The sequence below is a fragment of the Vidua macroura genome, chromosome 6 (assembly GCF_024509145.1).
Source record: "Vidua macroura isolate BioBank_ID:100142 chromosome 6, ASM2450914v1, whole genome shotgun sequence".
Lineage (NCBI taxonomy): Eukaryota > Metazoa > Chordata > Aves > Passeriformes > Viduidae > Vidua > Vidua macroura.
Window position 1 is genome coordinate 54874791 of NC_071576.1, and position 25788 is coordinate 54900578.

The 25788-nt window shown below is 39.9% G+C and overlaps 1 protein-coding gene across 1 annotated transcript in view; it reads left to right on the forward strand.

The window, feature by feature from the left end:
* Positions 1–25433, forward strand: part of ANO1 (anoctamin 1) — a 71335-nt gene extending 45902 nt beyond the window's left edge. Inside the window, exons 11-27 of the mRNA XM_053980189.1 lie at positions 2493–2557; positions 3134–3268; positions 4543–4703; positions 7356–7438; positions 9072–9083; positions 9893–9964; positions 13081–13155; positions 14547–14748; positions 15226–15337; positions 15504–15561; positions 15650–15750; positions 15873–16018; positions 17131–17283; positions 18453–18505; positions 20089–20273; positions 21895–22000; positions 22919–25433. Coding sequence (XP_053836164.1) covers positions 2493–2557; positions 3134–3268; positions 4543–4703; positions 7356–7438; positions 9072–9083; positions 9893–9964; positions 13081–13155; positions 14547–14748; positions 15226–15337; positions 15504–15561; positions 15650–15750; positions 15873–16018; positions 17131–17283; positions 18453–18505; positions 20089–20273; positions 21895–22000; positions 22919–23179 — 1980 coding nt within the window. The 3' untranslated portion in view covers positions 23180–25433. The remainder of the gene's footprint in view (positions 1–2492; positions 2558–3133; positions 3269–4542; positions 4704–7355; positions 7439–9071; positions 9084–9892; positions 9965–13080; positions 13156–14546; positions 14749–15225; positions 15338–15503; positions 15562–15649; positions 15751–15872; positions 16019–17130; positions 17284–18452; positions 18506–20088; positions 20274–21894; positions 22001–22918) is intronic.
* The last annotated feature ends 355 nt before the right edge of the window (positions 25434–25788 follow it).

Sequence of the window (25788 nt, forward strand, 5' to 3'; positions counted from 1 at the left end):
CTTTAAATTGTGGTTTTATTGTCTGTAAAGTGAAAGACATTTGTTCACTGTGGTAAAACAAGTAGGAATTATCCTAAGGAAGTACTTTTCCTAAGGAAGTAGGAAGTAGTACTTTACAGTAAGGAATCATGAGCAAAAAAAACCAAATATTCCACCCTTTGTGGAAATGCTGATTTCTTAAATTCAAAGCTCAGTGATTTCATCCTCTCCATCACACTTCCCCAAAGGGTGGGTTTTGTCTATGCATCAGACAAAAACTGAAGTGGAGAAGTGACAACCAGTTCTCTCAGGAGGAGCTACTAAATTTGGGTGTTACATATGCTGGGGTCTCAGTCCTGAAACTTTGCCTTGCCTGTTTGTTTCATGTTTTGTTGGTTTTTTTTTTTTTCTCCAAAGAAATGCTCTGAACATTCAGTTCATAGGAAAAGCAGATTTAAAGACCTTCAAGCTTTATATATAAAAATAGGTTCCAAAAATTGACAGTGTGCTGGTCCTTCAGGTGCAAATGGCTCATCAAAAGGCAGTGAATGTTATTTCCCTCCCTCTATTGATTCGTGTTAAAAATACCACACATCTGTCTTTCCATTATTAAGCAACACATTGCTCAACTAAAAATAGGATGAAAGTCCATGTTTTCTGAAAGTGTTCAGATTATCTTCTGCGTTACTAACATCTCAAACCTCACAAATTCACTTATTTCACAAGTTCATTGTGTGCTTGGAAGTGTTTACCTTGGCTTTTGACTTTCAGTTCCATCAAATAATCTTTTGGTGTGTTTTGGCATGTCTCTTCTGGTTTCTTGAAGCTTTCTTTAATCTTATCCAGTACTAGGCCAGGCCTGCGCCTTTTTTAACAAGAAAATTAAAGATTTGAGGCCTAGAAATGATGTAAATATTTAGGTCTAGTGTGCTGATCTCCTCTAATCATGGCTTTGAAGCTGTGCTTTGAATATCAGGCTGATAAATGTCAGGATAAATGAGATAATTCATTTGTACTTTAGGCGCAAATCTGGTTTCGAGTTGCACAAAACTAAAACATGGCACTGATGCAAAATCTCCTCAGCTTAGTGTTTTCCTCATATGCCTGACCAGCTTGGATCACAGAAAAGGAATCTAATTTCCAGCATAAACTTAGTTTTAAAGATTAAATTTAAAATAATATATATAGAAGGAAGGGGCTTAGCTAGTGCTGCATGTGGATGTTGAGGTATCCCAAATCATTCCTTCCCAGACACAGGCAGTTGGCCTTAAACCTTTGGAAAATGTGGTTGAAAGAAACCTAAAGCAGAATAAAAATAAAATTTGCAAGAATGTTGCTGTTTAACAAAGGCCTGCTGTTAAGTTTCAGTTCCTGCCCTTACTGTTGCGAGGAAATTAATAATGATTAATGATTTTGGGTTGCAGAGGGGAAAACCTATATCCCATTTACATTTTTGACGTCATATTTCTGTAAAAGCTGAGAAGTTGCTTTGTTGTTTTTCTGGGTTTTTTTTTAAGAGTCAAGCCATTTGTATAAGTGCAGCAGTTCAGCTTGGAAATTCTCTGTTAATGATTTGGCAGGAGAATTCCAAAATTGCTCTAGGAACATGGTTTGCTCTGGGACTTCTCTGTGATCAAGTGTGAGCAGGAGGAATGGGCATGGGCAGTGGCCAGGCTCTGGTCTGTGCTTTTCTTTTTGCTGAATTTCACTGGAGACATGTAGGAGTTTGACATCTGTCAAGTTTCCCATGATAAAATAGCCTGGAGTTTAGGGAATAACATCCTGTTTGGTCTAGGAACAAGATTAATCCTGTTGCCCTCTCTGCACTACTGGTACTGGTTTCGGTCTTAGCTCCCCATTGAGTTTAATTTCTTGTTCACTCTGTTGACTGAATTGAATGAGGGACGAAAGTGAGGTTTGAGAAGCACTATTTATATATTTTACAAAATAAAGGATAAGTTGAAGGTCTCAGAGGAACCTATTTTTGTGAGGCATTCACTTTTGCAAATCAGTAACAGGGATCATTGTTTTCCTTGGCCTACATCCTGACAAAAAGGAAGAGTGGAAATCATTGGCTCCTTGTGGTTTAAAGCCGAAAAAAATTTTACATGCAGCCTTGGAAGCACCTCAGCCCAGCACCTCTTGCTGGATGCTGAATTATAGTGAAACGGCCTGAGGTTGTCTCAGGGGAGATTGCTGTTGGATGTCAGGAGAAGGTTCTTCCCCCAGAGGGTGGCTGGGCCTACGGATCACAAAACCAGCACTGCTGTCCCTGTCTCTGCTGTAGGTGTCCATCAGTCCAGCTGCTGAAGAGCCTGTCAACGTGCTGGAGTTCATCTCTCTGTTGGAGCATGCCAAACCATCACATTTACTTTTAATATTTAATTCAGGCTGCGTGTGTTGGCAGGATGTGGGCCGAAACCCCGGCGTGGTGAGGCCTGTGGGCCCCGCAGTGGCTGAAGAACCCAGTGGTGCTTTAGCTCTCACCCTTCTCTTGCCTTTCTGTTTTCCAGCTCCTGTGTGAGGAGTGGGCAAGCTACGGAGTGTTTTATAAATACCAGCCCATCGACCTGGTGAGGTGAGAGCTCAGCCCTGGGTGTGGAGTTTCCACGGGGCAGAGATGAAGCTCTGCAGGGATGCTCGTGCCCTGTGCCCCTGGGGGGATGCTGCCCTCAGTGCCCCCTCACCCTGGGGGATTCCAGAGAATGGGAAATTCACTGGGAGAAAAGGAGTTTTCTGTGAGTTTAGAATGTGCTCATATATCCCACATAGAGTGAAAGCTTGCAGGGGATATATTTTTAATAAATTTTGTTTGCTCATGATAAGACTCTCTGAAGAAAATGAGGTGCCTTTTAAAGAGAATTCACTCACAGAAGGTCCAAAGATACCAATTTTTACAGCAGAAACACAGTGGGGGGAAAAAATGACCAATGGGACAAACTTGTTTTCAGGGTGCCTGTATCTTTGTATAGTCTCCAAGCATCATGAGAAAGAGAGTCCTCTGAGAAGAAAAAAATTCCCACAGGTCACCAGATCTTACTTTCTCCATGCCTATTCCAGATGTGATTCATAATTTTAGCCATGTTATATTTTAAGAAGTAGGAAACATATCTCTCTCATTTTTTTCTCTTTTTTTTTTCTAAATGTATTTCAGAAAATACTTTGGAGAGAAGATTGGGCTATATTTTGCCTGGCTGGGAGTTTATACACAAATGCTCATTCCAGCTTCAATTGTAGGGATTATCGTTTTTCTCTATGGCTGTGCAACTGTGGATGAGAATATACCCAGGTAAAATGGATGAATAAATAGATTCTGCTGTTGGAGGACACTTCAAGCTCAAAGTTGCCTCACTTTAGAAATGTTTTGTCAGTAATATCTAGGCCAAGTGCAGCTCAAATTTGGGTTTCTTGTTCCTTGGTTTTGTCCTGTGCCACCCACATCCCTACACCCCAGTTCCCATTCCCATCTGTGCCAACTGGCTGTTGCAGCAGGATGGTGAGCTCCTAAAACTCTCCGTCCTCACACTTCATCTTTTGGAAGCTGTGCTTAAAATTAATCCACCTCCACAGGCTCCCTGGTCTCAGCTTCCAGTAAGGCACGGAGCTCTCCCAAGAGCACAGAGCAGCCCATTTCTATCTCATTAGCATTCATTGTTACTATTACTTGGGCAGTTTGCATTGATGTCCTAAAAATAATTCTTGGCTGGTTGCTCAGGTGGTTGGGCTTTTTCCCAAACTCAGATCATTATGTTAAAACAGATCATTATGTTAAAACAAACCAGCAAAAATGAGGGGGTTTGGTGCTTCCCAGCACAGAGTGCTGAGGAGGGCGTTGTGTGACAGAGAGATGCATCAAGAATATACATCCCTCAAATAAGCTACTGTGATCACATCAACAAAATCTGGATGTCCTCCTACTTTTAATCTTTCAGCAAGTTTTGTATTAAAACATTTTTAAAGCTCTCTGATTTTGCATTATTCGCCTTGCATGCATCATCAGCTGGAGATGCAAATTACACGGTTTGTACAACAAGCACCAGCCCTGAATAAAAAAGCAGATAATGGGTACCAAAAAATAGATTTAATTTTTTTTTGTTCATTAAGATTGCTTTGTAGTGCTTCCAACAGTTGAAGAAAGTCAAAGGGAGGGTCACTGTTGCTATTTCACAGATGGAGGCACAGAGGAGATAAATTGGTTGAACTCCAGTCCCTTGATGTTCAGCACTTCCCTTGTACCTTATCTATCACTGTACTTTGTATTTCAAAGCAAGAGCGTTTTATTTTATTTTCAATTATTTTATTCTGTAAGATTTTAGAGTAGAAAGCATAGAGCCTTATGGATTTCCAAATGTTCCCTCTTATTCCTTGGAATGGAAATTGAGCTGGGCCAGGAAGGAGGGAGGGAGACAGCCTTACATGAGGATTTCAGCCCCTGCAATGCTGTAGGAGCGTATCCAATGATCCTACAGAAGCAGCTGCTGTCCAGAGGAGAAAAGATCACCAGAGCACAAAGCTGGAGCCATCCTGACCATGCTTTTCCCTTCTCTTGTGGTTTTGTTGCAGTATGGAGATGTGTGACCAGAGAAACAACATCACCATGTGTCCCTTGTGTGACAAAACATGCAGTTACTGGAAGATGAGCTCTGCTTGTGCCACTGCCCGTGCAAGTCATCTGTTTGATAACCCTGCAACTGTCTTCTTCTCAGTCTTCATGGCTCTCTGGGGTAAGAAGATCTATGCCTTGATGTTAAGCTTTTAATTATTGAAAATACAACAGGAAGAAACAGAGGAGATAAAGCAGTATATTTATACACAGGCAGTAAATGATAGAAAGAATTTCTCTTTTTTTTTTTTCTTCTTCCTTTTTTTTTTTTTTTTTCTTTCCCATGAAACTGTGACACCCAAATTTATATTCTGGACTGGAGGCTAAAATTCAAAAAGTTGCTGAAGCTGAATAGCAAACGAAATTGTTAAGTATCTGTCATAAAACTGCTGTGTAGTATGTCAAAATTTCATTAACGGGATTGCACAGCTTGCCAAAAAAAAAAAATCTCTTTGCAGAGCCAGCTTCCACTTTAGAACATTACAGAAGAAATGTATTAATGTACTCTGGGGTTGAGGGGAGGGCTCTGGGGGGAAGTTTAATGGCCTTTAGCATCTTCAGGACAAACCAACATTGATTCCTGAGTGTGCTCCGAGATGCAATTAGGTTTATCAGCAGGCAGACATCATGCAAGAAGGCTGGGAAGAGGGAGCAGTGGTGGAGAGGGATTTTTCCTGATCCTGATGCTGCCCTCATGCTTTGAGCCCTTTCTGGGCATGTCTCTGGCACTTGGGTCTAACTATGAACCCTCTTTGTGACGATGTCTTCAGGAAGGGTTATGGAGGACTTCTCCCCTCCCTGTTGGGGGAGGGATAGGGAACCTCCTTGCTCCAGGAATGGGCTTTGGGGGAGAGGAGCTTTGATGGCCACATATTCCCAGCAGCAGTGAGAGTAGCACAAGCCCTCCTGTACACCTCATTGTGAATTAACATAACCTGTTCTGGATTATATTTCATCCTAATAATACACCCTGAGTTTTTATCTCTTTCAGTACACAGGGAACTGTTTGTACATTACCATTCATCTGAACTGATTTAAGTACAATTCAGCATAATTTAATTTTAATTTTTGGCCAGGATCTGTGTTTGGGATAACATTGTTTTAGATGCAGCACTAAGAGGTTATTAGCAGGTACCACAAGGAAAGTCAAGTGTCAGCTTTGGTCTCCCTCATTTACCATTTCTGGGAGCCCCACATGGATCTTGGCATGTTATCCTCTTGTCCTAAAAGTAAAAGTTTGTCTCCCTTTCCACAGCAAGCAACTCTTCATCCATTTTTTTACACTCCTGTGCAAAGTAAGGCAGATTGGCAGAAACCAGGTTCTGGGCCCTGCACAAAATCTGAAAGGGATTTGAAGTGGGATGTCAAACTTCTCAAGCTTCATGGAGTCAATACCAAGTTTTATTGTGGTACAATCCCATATAAACCAAACATTGTTTCAAAAAGATCTTTTTCAACTGGGAAACTAAGAACTTTCTCCATGTAGCTTTGAATTCGTGTTGTTAAATTCACCTACAGTTGAAATAGGAAAATGCAGATGCTCATGGCAGAGCAGGGATGCAGCTGCCTGGCACCTTCCCCCAGGGCTCTCAAAACAAGCCTGGATTCCAGACACTGTCCTCTCCTTTTGCCCTGCTGTAAGCCAGTGCCACGGGAGGATTTCCAGCAGCATCTTGTTCATGTTCCATATCTCTGGCTGTAAATGGAAGCTGCAGCCCCCAGCCAGTGTGAGAATTTGAGGAGAGGAGAGGCAATTCCAGGTCTCTGAGATGGGGGCCCTCTCAAGACACAGCTCTGGCCACCCTGATTCACAGGAAGCCTGTGGCTTGTGAAGGGGCTCAGCTGTAGCTTTTCCACATGAAAGTTTCGCTTGGAAGGCGAATGAATGTCATGGCCCCAGCCGGGCTCCAGTCAAGAGGGTGTCCTCTCCTCTCTGTTCAACTTTGTTACCCTCTCCCTGCCTCTGTTTTTTCTGGATACAAACATTTCTGAGCACATCTGTTAATACTCACTGTGGGAAGCTCCCCTGGGAACACCATTTCTTGGTAGACTTGCCTCTTTCATAATCACTTATTTATTATACAACACTGGTGTATTCCCAGCATCTAAATATGTCCTCTGAGAACTCGCTCGGTCTCAGGGGCAGATAGACTGATATAGACTGGGATCATTCATGAGGACTCAAGATTCGCTTTAACGAGGTTTTTTTCTCTGAGCCTTCTCCATCAAAGAGAAAATGGCTGAGTTTTTAATGATTAAAACTCTTAAAGGCTTCCTCTTTCACACTTTCACAAGAGTGTTTGGGTTTGAGTGTGATGATTAGAGCAAATTACTCAATTGTGACCACTAGGTGGATGAATTATAAGGATATAAAAATGCTTTATCTTGATATCTTTGAGAGAATAACTCTGCCATCCATACAAGTGAAATAATTCCTATTTTGTACAGATAAGATTCAGGTTTTTTGGATTCACAGATGAAACTATACACAGTTGAAGACCATTAATATTATTAGTCATACATACAAATATTTAAATAATTTTGGCTGCCTGCCTTTCTTAGACCCCTTAAAAATTGCAGGTATCTTCCTACATGAAGCTGTGGATGTAGCAAATGCCCTTTTTTCAGCTCACCTGAAAAAAGGTGATAAACCTGATAAAACATTTGGCTCCTGGCACATCAGTGTTTCCCACCCAGACCGGATTGTTGAATAAAAGGAAACAGAAATGAAGTTATGTGGTAATCTGTGTCACATGTTAAACTGTTGTTTCAGCTGCCACCTTTATGGAGCACTGGAAGAGAAAACAGATGCGCCTCAACTACAGGTGGGACCTGACTGGGTTTGAAGAGGAGGAGGTTTGTTCCTTCAGTTCTGACTCTTTGCTTTCCACCCTGCTGTTGCTCTGACCTTACAGACTTTGCCTCATGTTCCTGGGAGGGTTCCATCCTACAGGAGGAAGGAAAATCCCTATACATGAACCGTTTGAGGTTTTTATAGCAAAGGCATGACTAGTCTGGTCCTGTTGCCATGGGAATGTAATTGTATAGCCACAAAATGTGATTTTTTTTTTTTTTTCCTTTTTGAAGTGTGGGGTCACACCTAGCAGTGTAGGCATGGAATATACAGCTCAGACCTTCTGCTGGGCTGAAGTCAGGGTGCCAAGAGCCAAGGACCTCATTCATCACACACTGCTGTAAATCAGAAATGAGTGCATTGAAGCTGATAAAGTTACAGTGCTGTAAAAAAAGCACTGAAAAATTCCTATTAACTTTAACGATGCAGGATCAAGCCCTGACTTGGAAAATACCTCAGAAAGCATTGCCAGACATGTGGGCTTGACACATGGGGAGGGACATGGTGTGGAAGTGGTAGAGTTTTTTGCAGTGGCTAAAAAAAATAAAACAAAAATAAAATAAACCTCTGGCCAGGTTTATTCTAAATCTGCTGAAGAGCATAAAGGAGAAAAGGGCCAAATCTGTATGAAAAAGGATCTTCAAAATCAATGAAGTTTTAGAAAGAGAGGAGAGAAAATCCTCAGCTGAGAAACAGTTTCCCACCTTTTTGGTTTCGATTTTGCCGCTTTACAGAAAATATAGGAGACACCTTCCCGGAGCAGAGTGCAGTCCCAGTCCCCAGCCTTGCCCTGCTGTTGTTATTAAAAGAAGTATGACCTCCCTTGTCATGTCTCTAGATGTCCTAAATAGATACACAACAAATACTGCTCACGTGAAACACAAACCTCAGCAGCCCTCCCTGGCTTTGACACCCTGCAGCTCGCCGAGCCTGGCAGCCATTGCTCCCCTCTCCCCAGAGCCTTTCTGTAGGAATTCTCTTCCCTTAATTTCTTTATCTCCTCCATAATATGTTTAGGTGCCCTGTGCCAGCAGCCTCTGCACTGGTCCATACCTATTTACTGGGGGAGAATACAGGGATTTATTTCCTGGACATTATATACTCCTTTATTTTTGGTAACTTGTTAGCATCCATGCAAGTGAAGAGGATTAAGTGTATCTTTCCAATGGCAGCTTCACGTCTGAGTTCAGAGCTCTGCACAGCCAAACCAGCAGCTGTCAATTACGTATATTTTATTCTGTGGTTTTGGTGGTCAGTGATAAATAATACAGCCTGGGTTTTTTCACAGTATTTAAGGTTCTCCTGTTGCTGATTTGGGGGAAACTTAAGCTAAAGTCATATTGAAAAGTCGGGGTTTTGAGTGAAATGCTGAAGCTCAAAATGTCTCATTTTCTGGTGTTTTTATGGATGCCAGGTTCACACAATAGTTGCAGTAATGTTAATTAATATAGAACATGAATAGACTGGGTTTTCTCTGGTAGTGTCTAACCATCCACTGTACCTATGTTTGTTTCATGTAACTTTTAATATATAAATACAATATGACCTGGAACAGTTCAATAATCAAATTTTTGTTTATTTGTTTTTTTGTTTTTTTTTCTTGTTTTTCATGGTTTTTTTTCTGGTTTCCTGAAGGAGGCAGTCAAGGTTTGGAAAACATTTTTTTTTAAATTGCTCCTACCTTTTTTATTCCATGTCTACTGATGAATACCATCTTTTGATCTCCATTTCTCCTTTTTCAAGCATCAGATTTTCTTTGGAACTCCCACTGATTGCTTTGCCTTTACACCCTTCCCCTCTCCACTTGTTCAGACTTTTTTCAGCTCCGTTCTGTTTCCCATCCAATGCATAATTTTGAATTCTGACTCTTTTATGAATGCATAATTATCGGGAATTCTGAACCCATGAATCTTCCTCAGTCTTTTGGCTGTCTCTTACTTCCAAGTGTTTCCTGCGCCTTCTCCTGCAATGCAGACAGAGAATCTGTGGATGCTGTCCAGGACAGAATTAGGGGAACACCCCAACTGTCAATTTTATGGCATCCCAAAGACAAGTATTTTGCATACTTACAGCAGAAAATTAATCCCCTCATGAGCTGAGGATCACTGAAATTAGTTAATGACATTTAACTTTTTTCAAAAACAGAGGTAACTAAAATCATCATGAGCCATGCTGTCTGCAGGTTATGCTGCATATCTCATATATTAAATGTAATCTACACAGCACTGCACATTGCTGTCCAAATTGTTCTGCAGCTGCTCCTGTAGGCACAGGACTTAACTTTTTTTTTAAAATTATAGTCAATTATCAATTGACATGAATGACATACCAAGTGAATTGGAATTCAGTTAGAAAACTCAGAAATTACCAAGAAATCGACCTGCAGAGAGTTCATCTGTAGCTGATAGAGAAAATAAGTAATGTTGCTTTTTTATTAAATATGACTTCTTTCACAGGATCATCCAAGAGCAGAATATGAAGCAAAAGTTTTAGAAAAATCATTGAGAAAAGAACACAAACATAAAGAGGTATGGTAAAAATATTCATTTGTTTCACTTATGAAAAAGAAGGTTGTTACAGCAGGCAGTGACCCAAGACTAAGAAATAGGTAAAAAGTAGTCAATGCTCATTGTGTTTAAGTTCCAGGTGTCTTCATCTACACATGAGATGCTCAGGGTCTGTGAGGCACAAGACTTGATTAAATCTAGAAATTACTTTACTAATTAGATTCAGGAGTGTGGCTCAGGGAAACTAACATAGCCTCATCAAAGAGGTGCTCCTCTAACACTAATAAATCAAGTTTGAGAAAACTGTAATAAATCAAGTTTCAGAAAACTGTGACAAACCATCTTGTTCTGTGCAGTAAAAGTACCTAAAGCCTCTCAGGAGAAGTTCTCTGTCTTGCTGGACTTTCTCTGCAAATAAAAATATTAATGAAGAGTACTAACTCCAATTTTCACACCAAATTCCAGCTTTGGCAATAACTTTCTGCCTTTTAAAAACACAGCTTCCCCTTTTATCCCACTGAACAAGGCAGTGCTCACTTCTGCTCTGAACTTGCTCTCGACATCACTGTCAGAAAGGTGCTGCCTGTCACCCCAGGAGCACCTGCCTCTTGCCAAGGGATGGTGCAATCCCTACAAGCAGCTTCCCTGCCCTTTCATTGGAGCTGGAATTCCTTTCCTGTCAGCAGCAGAATGATTGGGGAAAGCTCCTTTTCTCCCCTGCATGCTGATGCCCCCATCCTACCTGAGGTTACTCCCCCTTCACTGCAAGAAGTGAGCCATTTGTGTGCTGTGGTTTTCTTGAGAAAAGTAAAAACTCTAACATAAAATTTGGCAGTATTTCCTCTCTTGTGTCTGTTGCCATTGGCACCACCCTAAATTGGGATTTTATGACAATCCTGTGAAAATACAACTGCAATAGCATCTACACTATTTAGGGGCAGCACATATAGATGAGTGTTAAAGTAAATTTATACTTGAGTACCACTGGGCCCCTCTTAACAGATGCTACAGAGTTGCTGGTGGTGTGTTCCCATTAACCTACAGGATGCTGCATGTAAGTGGTTCAGGGCCATAAGCAAGTCAAATCCCTTTTTAAATCCCTTGCAGAAGAGAAACAGTTTGGGTTGCTGCACTATGATAGGCTGGGTAAATGATTTTGATACAGACTACTGTATTCCACTAACAACCTGGAACTTGCTCTACTTTTGAGTATAATCAGAATTTGGGTCTTAAATGTGGAAGACTAATCAGACAATTAATGAATGGTGGCCCTCTAATACTGGGGAATGGAAGTTGAGCAATTAAGAAAGGATTTTTTTTAATTTTTTTTTTAACCAGACTATTTATAAGTTTTTGGGCTGTTGTTCAATTTGGATGTTACTAATTTGGGAAATGTGAGAAAAAGAGATTTTTTCTGAAAGACTTGTGGTTATCTTTTATTGGGATCTAGTGTGTTAAAGTTCAAATTCGACAGTTGTAACACTTAGAAACATTCTTAAAGAAAAAATATCTAAAGCTAAACCAAAATTGCTTATAACTTTTTCAAGAGCAGTCTAATTAAAAGAAAAAAGTTATAGGAAAAAAAATTTGCACATTCCTTACACCTTATAAAATTGAAAGCAGAGCACAATCCTATATTAAAAAGGGAATATCATTTGCAGGATTGCCTGATGTTCCCTAGGATTTGGGGCAAGCATTTCTCTTTTGTTGCTGTTACATGTTATTAACTTAAAGCTGAAACACAAAACCTTAACCAAGCTAACAGAACATTCACTTGTGCTAAAGTGCTGTGTCAGTAGAGAATATGGAATTAATTATTGGAATTAACTGAGCAGTGCTTTGTAATGCCACATTTCCCGACCCTTTTCTGTTTCCTTTGACTGCTGATCAGAAGCACCGATATTTTCCAGAAGAGACAGCAAACAAATGGAGACAAAGAGTTAAGAAAGTCATGGCTGGGGTGAAATTGGTTCTTTTAATACAAACTTATGAAGAAACTCAAATTATGAGTAATTATGGAAGACACAAATCAATTTGGTTTTGGCTGTTGAACCTTTGTTTAATATTCACATTCAGTTCTGGGTTTCTTCCCCTTCCTCGCCTCATTCCTTCAGCACTTTTTGGGACACTGCTCTATGAGTTGGGAATGGCACTGCATGGCTAATCTTAGATTTCCCATCCTGGATGTTATGTTTTGCAGAGCAGCATGGGCCATGTGTTGAAAGAGCTGCTTGCACTTCCCTGAGACAACGTGCATGTCATAAAAATAGAATTTGAGCAGTATTTTTATGTGCATTACAACGTGTGCATCATCCTCTGAGATGTTCCTTTTGCTGTTGATTTTCTGGTGTTTCAAAACAATTCCGGGCATCCAAGTTTGTGAAGGACTCCAGAGGAGCAATGCTCTTCTAAATGAATATTTTGTAGCCAAAATTCAGGCAGTGGCTGACTGGGTTTAGGGAATTCAGAGGGTATAGAGAGTTGTTATATAGAAAATAACAAAATGGTTTGGGTTGGAAGTGACCTTAAAGATCACCTCTCCAGCCCCCCTTCTATAATTCCTATTACTGTAGTCCATTGAATACTGTGGGAATAGCCAAGTAAAATTAAAAATCACTCATATCAAAGGAATTTTAAGTCTTGTCACACACCAAAACTTAATCTTACTGTCAACTGAGTGTTCACCTTGAAGCTACTCTGTAGCATGAATTCATTTAATATTTAAATCTGTATTTCAGTGGAGGCAGTGGTGCAACAGCAGAACTGCAAATATTAACTGTGGAAGAGGAGAGGAAGGAGGGGGATTTTTGTAGGGAAAGCAAAAGAAAATATTTAACAGCAAGAGAGATCTTACTCCATGGTTTATGACAGCCGATTTGCACGTTTCCTTCAAAAAGTACACAGACAAATCTGGTTTATTTATACTCCCAGTGCAGGCACTTGACCAGTCTGAACCTGGATACGGAGTAAACAATTTGCCTGTGTGGAATTGTGACTGTAAACACTGTGTCTGCATCTTCTAACTGGTTGTGGTTTTGCCAGCCTTTTCTTCCCCCTCTCTGTTTTCATCACATGTGCAGAATCACACTCTCTTTATTAAATGTACCCTTTTTTTCCCCACCAAAAAAAAAATTTAGACGGATAAAGAGAAGCTGACATGGAAGGACCGTTTTCCAGCCTATTTAACCAATTTTGTTGGCATCATCTTCATGGTAAGCATCACCTGGCAAAACCTGAAATTTTTGTTACTGAATCATTGTATGGAAGAGAAGTGATAGGAAACTTTATCAGGTAGATGTAGTTCAAATTGGCCTTTTTCTAGTGAAAAAATTCAAGCATTTTATTGGTTTATGATCTGAAATCTTTTCAAGAGCTTGAATTTCTACTTTGCTGTCTTTTTCCAATAAAGACAAAAGAATACTAAATTAGGGGAGGGGAAAGTGAGGGCACAGAAATAGAAATTCCCACACCACTGATGGGATGAAGCTGAAGAAGTACAGTGAGCCCTCTCAGAAAGTGGTCAGGAAGTAGAGACCAACATCATTTTTATAATCAAACTTTAGGAAATAACTGACGTTGCCAGTTGCGATCATAATTGCAGCGATTTTTAATAAATCAGTCAAATTTGGAGCTATACCATCTAACAGGAGAATTGCAAACAGAGCACTTAATTCAAGGAAAAGGTAAAATAATGATGAGAATAGCCTTCTTCCATTTGTTGATAAAGCATCAGCATTTAAAACAAATGTTGACAGAAATAATAATAATTCAAGTTATGGAACAGATTGGCAGATATATTGAAAAAAGTGTAAACCCTTTCCAAAGGTAAAATTTCCCAGACAAAGTCAATGAATTTGGAATTTAATTAATAGGGATTTAATTTTAGGATTGAGTTTTTTAGATATTTGTATTTTCAGACAACAGAAATGCAACAAATCTCATATGCTCTGCTGAAGAATCAGTACCTTTTAAGAATCATGTTTTAAAATCATTCCTCTATTTAAGCAATGAAAAATTGAGAGAAATTTTACTGTGCCAGGAAATGTGTTGATTTAATCAGATTTAATTTCAGTTTGTGATTATGAGAGCACAGTGAGACTGTCTAAGGCTGGTCTGTAGAGTGAAGCTGAAATACTCCTATTTGTTTCAAATTTTGGTTTTTTTGTTTATCACAGAGGAAACACCATGTATATATGCTGCTGGTGTCAGAGCTGAAAGCGAGCCCACTAATACTTTTCATATTAGTATTTATATTAATTACAATTATTATTTATATTCATTAGTAATATATAGTATTTTAGAATTTATTTATTAGTAATATGTAGTATTTTTTAATGCTGCTAAGCATGGAGTTTACATTTAGGTGCCTTTAAAAAAAAAAAGCCTTTTGCCTGCCATTGTGGCATCATGGTGCCATTCTTTTTCCTGTGATTTTCAAGTTAAAAAGGGGGCTTCTTTTCCACAGTTCATCAAGGCCTTAATGCAGTATTGGGTGGACTTGGGGTGTGGCCCAGAGGTCCCATTTTTAAGGTTATTTCTAAACCCCAAACAAAGTGTTTGAAGGCAAACCTTTGGTAAGGTTTTGGCCGGTTCTTCCTTGCAGGTTGGGCTGACGTTCGCCATTGTGTTCGGGGTGATCATCTACAGGATCTCCACGGCTGCTGCCCTGGCCATCAGCTCCACACCCTCAGGGCGCTCCAGCGTCCGCGTCACCGTCACCGCCACCGCCGTCATCATCAACCTGGTGGTCATCATCATCCTGGACGAGGTGTATGGCTGCATCGCCAGGTGGCTCACGCAGATCGGTGCGTTGGAACCCTCAGCTTGCCGCAAGAGGGTTAAATCAGAGCACCCAGACTGCTGGGGCTAATGAGCAAAGCCAAGGACAGTCACATTTGTGCCTAAAATTCCACTGTGGAACTCTTTTTTAATTATTATTATTATTATTTCCAAGAAATTGTCAGTAACGAAAGGTCCAGAAATCTTTTCAGGTCAAGTTTTTGCACATCTACAAATGATTGTCATGGAGGTCAGGCAGGTGTGGAACTAAATTGGAATTGCCATTGTAATGTGTCTGACTGGTGGGGATCCTCAGCAGATTGACCACTGACCTCAGTGCAGGCATACTGCTTTTATATATATATATATAACTTTTATATATATATATATAAATTCCTTTGTTTAACAGGTGGCTGATGATGTTCTCCAAACCCCACATTTATAAGATCTTGAAATATTTCCAGATAGGATAATGTTTCTCATCCATGTCCCATTGGTTCCAGAGGTACCAAAGACGGACAAGAACTTTGAGGAGCGGCTGATTTTCAAGGCTTTCCTGCTGAAATTTGTCAATGCCTACACCCCCATTTTCTACGTGGCTTTCTTCAAAGGCCGGTGAGTGATGGAAGGGCTTTTCAGGGTTTCAGCTTCTTGGAGGCCTTTTCGGGACTGTACATTACGTGGTCCCACTCAGAGGCATGGAGTATGACATAAATTACTTTAGGAATCAAATATTGAAAGTATAAAATCCATCTGATGTTTTTAACTCATTGTGCCCTAGATTTGTTGGACGTCCAGGCGACTACGTGTACATTTTCCATTCCTTCCGAATGGAAGAGGTAACTGAATTTCTATCCTGTCTGGGATCATGTTGGATGGATGGGGTGGAGGAGGTGTTCTGACTGAACTCTCCTCTGTCCACCCCAGTGTGCTCCAGGAGGTTGCCTAATGGAGTTGTGTATCCAGCTCAGTATTATCATGTTGGGCAAGCAGCTGATCCAGAACAATTTGTTTGAGATTGGCATCCCGTAAGTAGCAACTTCTGTGCTTTCTTATTTTAATTATTGTGCCTGGTAATGTAAAACAACTGAGAAATGAGCATTGAGTGAGCAGAATGGAGTGCTCAGCAAATTGTCTCAATTTCCCTCAGAAAAATGAAGAAGTTTATACGATACTTGAAATTGAAGCGTCAGCGTTCTCTAGACCATGAAGAGCACATGAAGAAAAAGCAGCGCTATGAAGTGGACTATAACCTGGAGCCCTTTGCTGGACTTACCCCTGAGTACATGGAAATGAGTGAGTGAGGTGGAAAAGAAGGCATTTTAAACTGTAATTATTGTGACTAATTGGGATGGAGAGCTGAGCTTTTTGAAATGTACATTCAGCAGACAGTGGATATGAAATAACTGAATTATTAATGTGTGCAGTCTTGGACTAGAGCGTGCTTCAGCCTGGCTGCTGGAGGGCTGAATTGTGCTCTCTGCTGTTTGCAAGCCCTTACTTTAGAATAATATTTTAGATATTTTCTTTCAAGCCACGTAACACATCACTGTCAAGTTTCAAATGCAAATGATTAAGTGGCATCTACTTGAGATTGTGAGGCATATTTTACCATCAGTTGAACCCTCCACTGGAAGTAAGTTAGTTCAGATTTTATTACTTCCACACCATAGTCCTTTATCTGATATCTGAAATAAATTTTCTGAGAGCAATGCATGTCTGTAGACCTGGTTGTACTTGACAGATCACATAGAATTTTTTTTTCAAGTAGTATCTTATGTTGAGTGAGACAAATTAGAATATCTGGTGACCTTGATGTTCAGAGTACTTGAAGCAGATGAGAATTCAGTGGTACAAACTGAATGGCCATGCTGCGAGTTCCTAAAAATAAGAAAAGATGCTGTTACTGAGATCAGCATTTGGAAGTAACAGGAGAAAGATGGGCACTGGCAGTACCAGGATGAGCATGACATCCACACAGAAAGCAAATATGATCCCAGGTTATAGGAAGTAAGTTATTCCTGTCAGAGGCAGGAATCAGCCATGTCCTTTCCAAAGCTTCCAGTGAAAGCCAAAATCTGCCAGGTGGAACATGGAAAGCTTAGGTAGAGCCAGCACAGTCACTGCCATAATCCCACTCCTTCAGGTAACTCCTGTGCCAGCTTTGCCCACAGAAGAATTGTTTTAGGAGCTTCCCCATACTTGTAGTTACTATTGCCTTGCCTTTTACAAGGCCCTTGCATACCCAAACAGAGCAGCCATCATGCAAACTGTGCCTGACACAGAAAATGGGATTGAGTCTCCCAGAACTCGTCACCTTGCCAGAATTTAGGGGCTGGCACTGATGTGGTGATGGGTACATTTGGTAAATACTAACAGGCACTGATATGTTTTCTTTTTCTTTCCAGTTATCCAGTTTGGGTTTGTAACTTTGTTTGTTGCCTCCTTCCCGCTGGCACCTTTGTTTGCTTTATTGAACAACATCATTGAAATCCGTCTGGATGCCAAAAAATTTGTTACTGAGCTGAGGAGACCGGTAGCAGTGAGAGCAAAGGATATAGGTAAGTTGATATTGTTATTGTATCCCTGTTTGTTTATTCCTGGATTGATGGCAGGATATTATTATGCTGAGCTAGTTTCAATAACAGGGAGATATTTATAGGAAAAGTCAAACCATTCAGCTGTGGCTTACCTGTGAATTGTCATAATGTATTGAGACTTTACCTTTAAAATAGGAAGACCAAAGCTTTAAATTCAAATTAATATTTCATTAAGTAAATATTATCACTTTTTAAATGGAAGTGATCAATGCAATAGCAAAATATCTCACATGGTTCTGACTTCAACAGCCCTTCCTGGCAATGCAGTTTTCGTGCAGAAGCAAAAATTTCCACATTTAATAACTCTGCACTGGCCTCAGAAATACCCTTGGGAATGAGAGGAGACTCAAAAGTCTGTGGGTAGATGTATCCCTTTGTCCCTACTCAGCAGGAAGGTTGGAAGGGTGAAAACTGCAGTGGATGGAGCTGGAGCTGGGCTCTGTGCCTGTGTGGGGACAAAAGCCCAGTCCTGCCCTTACAGGGGGACTCACACTATGGGTGTTTGTAATGAGGGAGCTGCTTCTCCTAAATGCTGCTTAATTATGAATTAAAAGCTCATTGAAATAAAAATAAAAGTAGAAATAAAATAACTGTGCTTGTTACAGAGCCAAGCAGCAAGAGCAGAGAAGTTTATCTGTTATTAAACTCTAAGTTCATTCTACTGCAGTACAGGCAGAGTTTTTCCTTGGGCTCATCCCTGTGCCCTAGGAGCACCCTAGACTTGAAGAACACATCATGTTTTGCCATGACTTTGCTTTGGGGGTGTTTTGTGGCTCCCTGATTTGATGCTGCAGGTTCAGGTTGCTGATGGAGATGACTGGGAGGGTGATGTTGATTTTTTTTTTATCGTGGTGGGGGTTTGGTTATTTTTTTATTTGTTAATTGAAATTCATTGCAGTTTAAGCCCATTTTTCAAAACTTCAAAAAAAAAAAAAAATAGTTGCCAAAATATAGTTGGGTTCATTTTGCTTGCATGCCATTAAATTAATTTTTTATAATTTGTTCTTTCTCTAATTAAAATATAGCTAGCTCAGCACAATCATACATGCTCCTAACTCTGTTAACTGAAGATGTAATTTATCTCATTTTAAGGACTACAACAACATTTACATGTTTGTCTCCTTCCTCAGGAATCTGGTATAATATCCTCAGAGGTATTGGAAAGCTTGCTGTCATCATAAATGTAAGTCAATCAGCATAAATTAAATTTGAATTCAATAGGCTGGCTTTTCCATTCTGCTCCATTAGTTTTATTTCAGTACAAAATCCCTTCAATCAAGTGAAAGTATATGATTGAGAAATTTTTGGAAATATTTGAGGATGAGCTGCTGTATTTATTTTCAAGCTGTGATAGCAGTAGCAATTTAAAATAATAAGTAGTCACTGCTGCTTTTTTCCAGAATGTTTTTGTAAAACAGTTCTCTCCTTCAAACAAATATGACCACAGCTGCTTACTTTTACTCTTTCAAAATACTATCAGTAGCATAAGACGTATTTTTTAATTTCAGTGCTATTTTGGGTAAGGTGAGAACCAGTTCATCTCCTCAGAGTGCAGAATCCCTCCACTGAAAATCTGCCCTCGAGCTGTGTTGCCCCCACTCAGAGAGCTTGGAAAATCCTGGGGAAAAAAAAGTTTATTTCAACATTTCATAAAAATTTAGCAGGCCTTAATATATTAATGCATGTACTTCTGCACTATTCTATATGAATACGCATCCACAATGATCATCCTCCTTGCACCCCAGCTGAGGGAAAGATGAAAACAAAGGCCAGCTGAAATTCAATATGTTTGCAGTGCAGCAAAGCAGGGGCTCTGTAGGGCTTATGGTCACATGGCCATGGACTCCCTTGGGGGTTTTTTACATTATCCAGATTTGAAATCCCTTCATTTTGTCCCCAGGGTTCCGTTGTGCTATGGCAAACCCATTCTTTTGGTATGCTGCCTTAGTTTGTCTTTCCCATTTCTCCTCTTTTCCTTTGGAAATAATTTCTCTGTTTTTCTCTTTTGTTCTGTGTAGTCTTTCCTCGTCAATACCCAGTGTTAGTTTTCCCTCTTTGATCAATGTACTGCTCCTCTTTACCATAAAATAAGTAAAACATTTTGTACTCTTTGTTCCACATGTACATGAGATTTATGCCAGAGGCAATGTTTCATAATGATGATAAATGAGGATGGCTAAAGTCATGAGGAACTCAGCCCAATTGGCTGTCATGCCTTTTCCCCCATGATCTTTTCAGAAAATTTTAAATAACTGGATGAAATGCAACTTTTGTGACCATAAAAATAAAACTGGGCTCAGTCTCCTCATCCTTTCATCCTGATGAAGTTAAGAACCGCACACAATTAACATTCTTTTGCAATGCAATGAGACTTTGAAGAGTCAAATCACAGTTAGATGTTTGCAGGACGGAAAATCAGATGGAAATGAATCAATTGGACCTTGTTCAAGGCAACAGGGAGAAGCTGTGGCGGAGACACAGAGAAGCAGAGCTGTGGTAGCTGTCCTGTGGTGCTGGGGGGTACAGCTGCTCCATTTTTGGGGGCCCAGGTTGTCACCCACGCAGACACCTCAGCTGGTGTGGCACTGCTCCGGGGAATATGCTGTACCTCAGGAGAGTGGGCAGTGAATAATCCCTGTTGGTGCAGTGAATGCTCCACTTTCAGGGCCCTCAGGCTCCCCTGAGTGGTGTGAGTAGTTGGTTGAGGATGTGATGAAGTTAAGCTCTGCCTGGGTACCATGCTCACTCTTTACTCTTGTGGCTCAGGCATTTGTGATCTCATTCACATCCGACTTCATTCCACGCCTCGTGTACCTGTACATGTACAGTGAGAATGGCACCATGCATGGCTTCGTCAACCATACACTATCCTCTTTTAATGTCAGCGATTTCCAAGCAGGAACAGCTCCCAACGACCCCCTGGATCTTGGCTACGAGGTTCAGATATGCAGGTACTCTCTTGAATGATTGCTAATGCCAAGTGTTCTCACAGCTTGCTAACAATGTGGCAAATTCTTACATTCCTGGGGCAGATTCTTTGTATTTTCAATACCTTTTTAGCACCTTGCTAGCCTTTTATATCAGACGGATCCATCGCCTTGAAAATCTTGCTTACATATTAAGTAATCACAGACCTGAATATGATTTACTGCTTATTTTGGGAAATGGGGATTATTGTTAGTTAAATTCAGTGCTTGTCCATGCAAAGATTTTTATTGTTATGGATTCCCTTTTCCAGGAAAGGAGACAAATAATAATGAACAGCACCATGATGCTTTAAGGGAAGAAATTTATGTCACTCTGATGTGTCATGATATAGTGACCATAGCCTCTTTTTTTTGTTCAGCTTCCAATTCCTGATGAGAGCAGTAGCATCCTTATCTGCACTGGAACTTAGGACTTATTTATAGTGTCATCACACAGGAGAAATTTGCATGCCTGTGACAATTCATATCTATTCTTCTCATGTTTAAAAAAAAATTGTGGTTACCTATTTCAACTAATATATTCTTAGAACTGGGCATCAAATCCAAATATGACTGTGAAAGCACTTAGACCAGCAAAGCTGAAAGGGGGACAGCAGAGGGAGGAAGAGGGAGAGGAGAGTAAGGAAGGAAGAGATATTCCAGGGGAGAAAGAAACAAAGATAACTTTGATACATGCATAGTAAAAAGTCACACTAACTGGCCAAGTAAAAAACCTTGCCTTTGAATCATATTATTTTATATTATATTCTTTATGCATTTGAGTAGTGCAAGTTGATATGGTGAAATTACCTCTGAACAGAAAATTCACTCAGAGATGAAAGCAAAACCAACCCAAACTGCATTTGCAGTAGCTTTGATTGCTCTTACTTTCTCCTGGTTTCCTCCTGCTGCTCTCTGGGCAGAGGTTAAGCAAGGTTGGCAAACATTTTTCAGCATAGAATGGAAGTGTTGGCATCGTGGTCCAAAAGCAAAATGCCAGATTTATTTGCTTTCCACTCCCAGCCTCTGTCTTCTTTCAATCCCATACTTATCCCAAGGATTTTAAAATAATTTGAAAATGCAGAGCCTTAATTCTTTCAAAATATTGACAGGATGCTGTGGTTTTGAATTTAATGTATTTTTCTTGGTCCTGTTTATCAACACATAGATTTTCCATAAGCCATAGCTAAGGAAAAATTCTCTTCTCTCCACATGGCAAAATTTAGCTTCAACCTTTTGCTAATCACATGTTAAACACGTTCTATGAATCTGAGATCAGTATTGTTGTCTTTAAAATTAATTTGAAAAATATATGTTGCCTTTTTACCTATGTTAAAATAAATCACCTGAGCTGTGTAGTTTACTCTCTCTTATGCAAAATTGATATTATATGCAGTAATCAGAGGGTATTAAGATGAATTAACCTTTAATTTTAAGGCTAACTTGAAGACTATGTGAAAGTTTCAGCTGTGTCTTGTTTCTGAGAGGTTAATACAGTGAACTTTCTTTAGGCAGTTCCATTTATTGTTTGACTGTTTGTTAATAACTCCTTCCGGTGCCAACATTTCTGAATTGCACCCCTGATTTACTGACTCTTGTTTTGCAGGTACAAAGATTATAGAGAACCCCCCTGGTCTGAAAACAAATATGACATTTCGAAGGATTTCTGGGCTGTCCTAGCAGCAAGACTGGCATTTGTGATAGTTTTCCAGGTAGGTGACAAGCCAGGTGCTTGGAAATAAGTTATTGGGCCAAAGAAATATCTTCTTTATCAGTTGTTTCATGGAAAAGCCAAAGAAATTTGCCCATCTTCATCACCCTCTTTGTCCCACCTACCCAGGCATTGGTATATCCTCAGTGGAAAAAATCATCCCCAAGGATTCCCTGAGCTGGTTTGATGCAGAACAACTTAATGACCTTAGAGAACAGCAAAGCACAAGGCTGGTACTAATTAGATCCCACCAATTTCTCCCATAGGACATCAATAGTTTCACTGAAGCAGCATCAATTTAATCCAAAATCATTTTTAAAGCTAGCCAAGAAATGAGATTTTCAAAATTTTCCAAGTTCAAGTTTAATTTACATCTGAATAAGAAGCCACAATCTTGTAATTTGTCCTTAAAAGACATTATTTATTCACAACAGTGATGCTACTTATTGTGACACAAATGCTTTAAGTCTGCCTTATCTGAATAACTTGTTTCAAAACTTTTATTGGGTTTTTTTTTTGATTAAAAATTATCTTTTTGGGAAAGACGACCCCTTCCTTGAGTCAAGGTTTTTCAATTAGAAAAATTCAATTGGAATGTATTTTACCAACTTTTACCATTTTACCTCTTGTATTTGCTTCTGCCTTCCTGATGTAAATCTCATGAGCCACTCACCAATTGCAAATTCCTTTGGATTTCTAAGTGGCTGCAGTGTCAGGATTGGTACATACATCATAGAGGTCTATACCTAATGTATTTCTCTACTTCTAGCACACACAAAGCAGTTAATGGGAATTTGGTCCCATAGTCCAACTCAAATATTGTCCTCTCTTCATTTTTCCTTCCTAAGTGCCCTCTCCTTTCCCTACAGCCACCCTTTAATTTGACCCCGCTGACACTTTCTCACAACTTCATTTTCAGAACTTGGTCATGTTCATGAGTGAATTTGTTGACTGGATTATCCCAGACATTCCCAAGGACATTAGTCAGCAGATTCACAAGGAGAAAGTTCTCATGGTGGAGGTCTTCATGAGGGAAGAGCAAGGGAAGCTGCAGATGCTGGAAACCTGGAAAGACAAGGACAAGAGAAAAGGGGAAAACTGTAACAACCACAGCCCCAGGCTCTCGAGGAGCCGCAGTGGGAGCTTGTCCTCCTGCCATTCCTATCCTCTGGACGTTTAGGAGAGGAGGGAGCTGAGTCTGTCAGGGCATTCCAGAGACAAAAGCCATGGCACCAAGGGCAGGATTCCGGTGACGGACACCCCGGTGCATGTAGAAGGATGTGCTGCCATTTCGCTCCCATCTTTGTGAGAAATGCCCTTCTTGCAAACATGGAGGACCACATTCTATTTCTGACAATGTTGGGGTTTTGTTTTGTTTTCTTTTGCACAAGCAGTAATGCAGGGAGTTTTTATATTTCATCCTTAGGTAACGCTATTGATGTTGGCGTGCATTAAGAAATGCAGGTACTTAGGACAATCTTGCTAGAGATATTCTCTGAGAATCTGATCTTAGCCTATCAATTAGCTAATGAAATAAAGCTAAATTTGAAGTCATAATAATAATAATAATAATGCTAATTTGAACTATTTTTGGAGAGCTGGGTTTGAAGGTCCATGGGGTAACTTGCTAAATTATATGCAAAATCAGTATTCCCTCGTATTTCATAAACTGACTTGCTTCCCGAGGCTGGGTTTAGCTCTGTGAACCTGAGCTTTGGAGTCCCAAAGGTGTGGCAGGGACTTGTGGCAGCCTGCTGTGTCCCCCAGACCCTCCCTGGGGCACTGCTGCATCTGGAAACATCAGCACAGGGATTCTGGGCAGTGCTTTCTTGGCAGCAGCAGCAGCAGCACAATTCCAGAGATCCTCCCAGCAGGTCCATGGTCACAGAGCATTTGCTAAATGACCTGAGTTAATGAGCACACAGAGAGATCTAGTGACTCTCACTGCCCTGCCAAGCACTTGCACACTGCTGTTGCCGAGGAAATTCCCTTTTCCCAATGTTTCTGCACATCCCTGTCCCAGCCTGGCTTTTCCCTGTAGCCCTCTGGAGCAGGAGAAGGGAGTGCTTGCACCCATGTTTCACAGCCAGCTTTTCCCACAGACTTTCTGCTGTTGGCTGGCACTTCCTAGAGGCTGTGCCAGAGGACTAAATCCCAAATGCATCCCACTTACTGTCTTCAGTGGAAGCTTTGCCTGCACTGGGGCTACAGGACCAGACCATCAGCTAGTTACAGGAATTTTCTTTTGTCTTAAAATCCTCAGTGTTTTGTACAAGGAGCTTTTCCCTAAAGTATAAGTCTGAAATCCTTACTTACCATGACTAGCTAAATCCCATCAGTACAGCTCTTTTTAAGCATAATATGTTTTTGTTTTGCTTTGTCAACCTATAAACTGCACTTCCAAATAATATTGGTGCAATTAACCTAATATCTTTTATTGCTTTGTCTTGTCCATGGCACTTGCATTATAAAATTGAAAAAGAAAATAAAAATGAAAGATTTCTTTAAAGTCTAACTACTGTATGGTTTGTTACAAAACCAAACTGTTTTCAAAAGGTTAGTTATTTCTTTTTTTCTTTCTTTTTTTTCTTTGCCAAACTAATTTAAAGATTACTGCTAGAACTCTAAAAAGAATGCCATATATAGCTTTTGATATATTTATTTGTTTTAAAGTATGTGATAAACTTGATATTTTTCTGTAGTCTGTCCAAAGAAGGTACCAAAAGAGTAATTATGTGGAAGAAAGAAAATGGTATTAACCAAATATTCTTGAAGCTTATTTAAAATATTGATCCAACCAAAGATTTTTATTAATAAAGGGCTTATATTTTGTTAACTCTTGTTTCTGTTGTATTTTGACTTGCAGGAATGTCACTATTTTTAAAATTTGTACCTTATGATAGCGTGTTGCTGTAGGGCCAAATCCTGTGTGATTTATTCCCACATAAATGTAATGCCTGGTTAGTAAATGTTTACCAGATCAGGCCCACTGACTGCAATAGAACTGGGGAGAAATCAAGCAGAATTCTGTCCACACATTTTGTTGAAAACATGTTCTTACTCTCATTCCTTGGTAGCCCAAAAGATCCAGGAGAAAGCCAAACTACCTATTCTGAAGAGAAATCTTAGGGATTGTCCTCGAAGGGGATTTAATCTGTAAATACTGACCTGAAAGTGTTCCCAACTTAATACTGACATTCCTGTAAATGGTGGAACTGTATCTTGAACACATACTTATCTGAATTTTTCATTATTTGCTGAAATCATGGAATAGTAACAGTTGCTTATACTTTCTTTTGTACAGTAAATTGTTTGAAATTGAATTTTGTATATAAAAATCTGTATTACTACTTAGATATCTATAAAATTCTTTCATGGAATCAATTTTTTAAGAAAAGCAAATATATATTAAATCTGTTTTATTTTGTTGGGTTTTTTTTTTTTTTTCTTTGAACACTTATTTGAAATAAACTTAAATATCCAAGAGTTTCTCCTGTGGGGCAGGTTCTGTTCCCAACCCTCCTGGGTTCTGGGCATACTCGTGCTCTGAGTATACAGACATCTCCCTAAAAATGTCCCACGTAGGTCAGGTGTTTGAGCTGCTTTAGAGACCCACTTGGAGATGAGTGAATCACACCTGAAATCCATCTCCAGGAGCACAAAGGGAGTTTTTGGCTGCAGAATGGCTCCACTGTGCCTGTCACATTTCCACTACCCTGAGGGACCTGTCCAAGCAAAGCTGGCCTCAGAATCTCACTTGCTGATTGCAATTTTTTTCTCCCTCTCCCA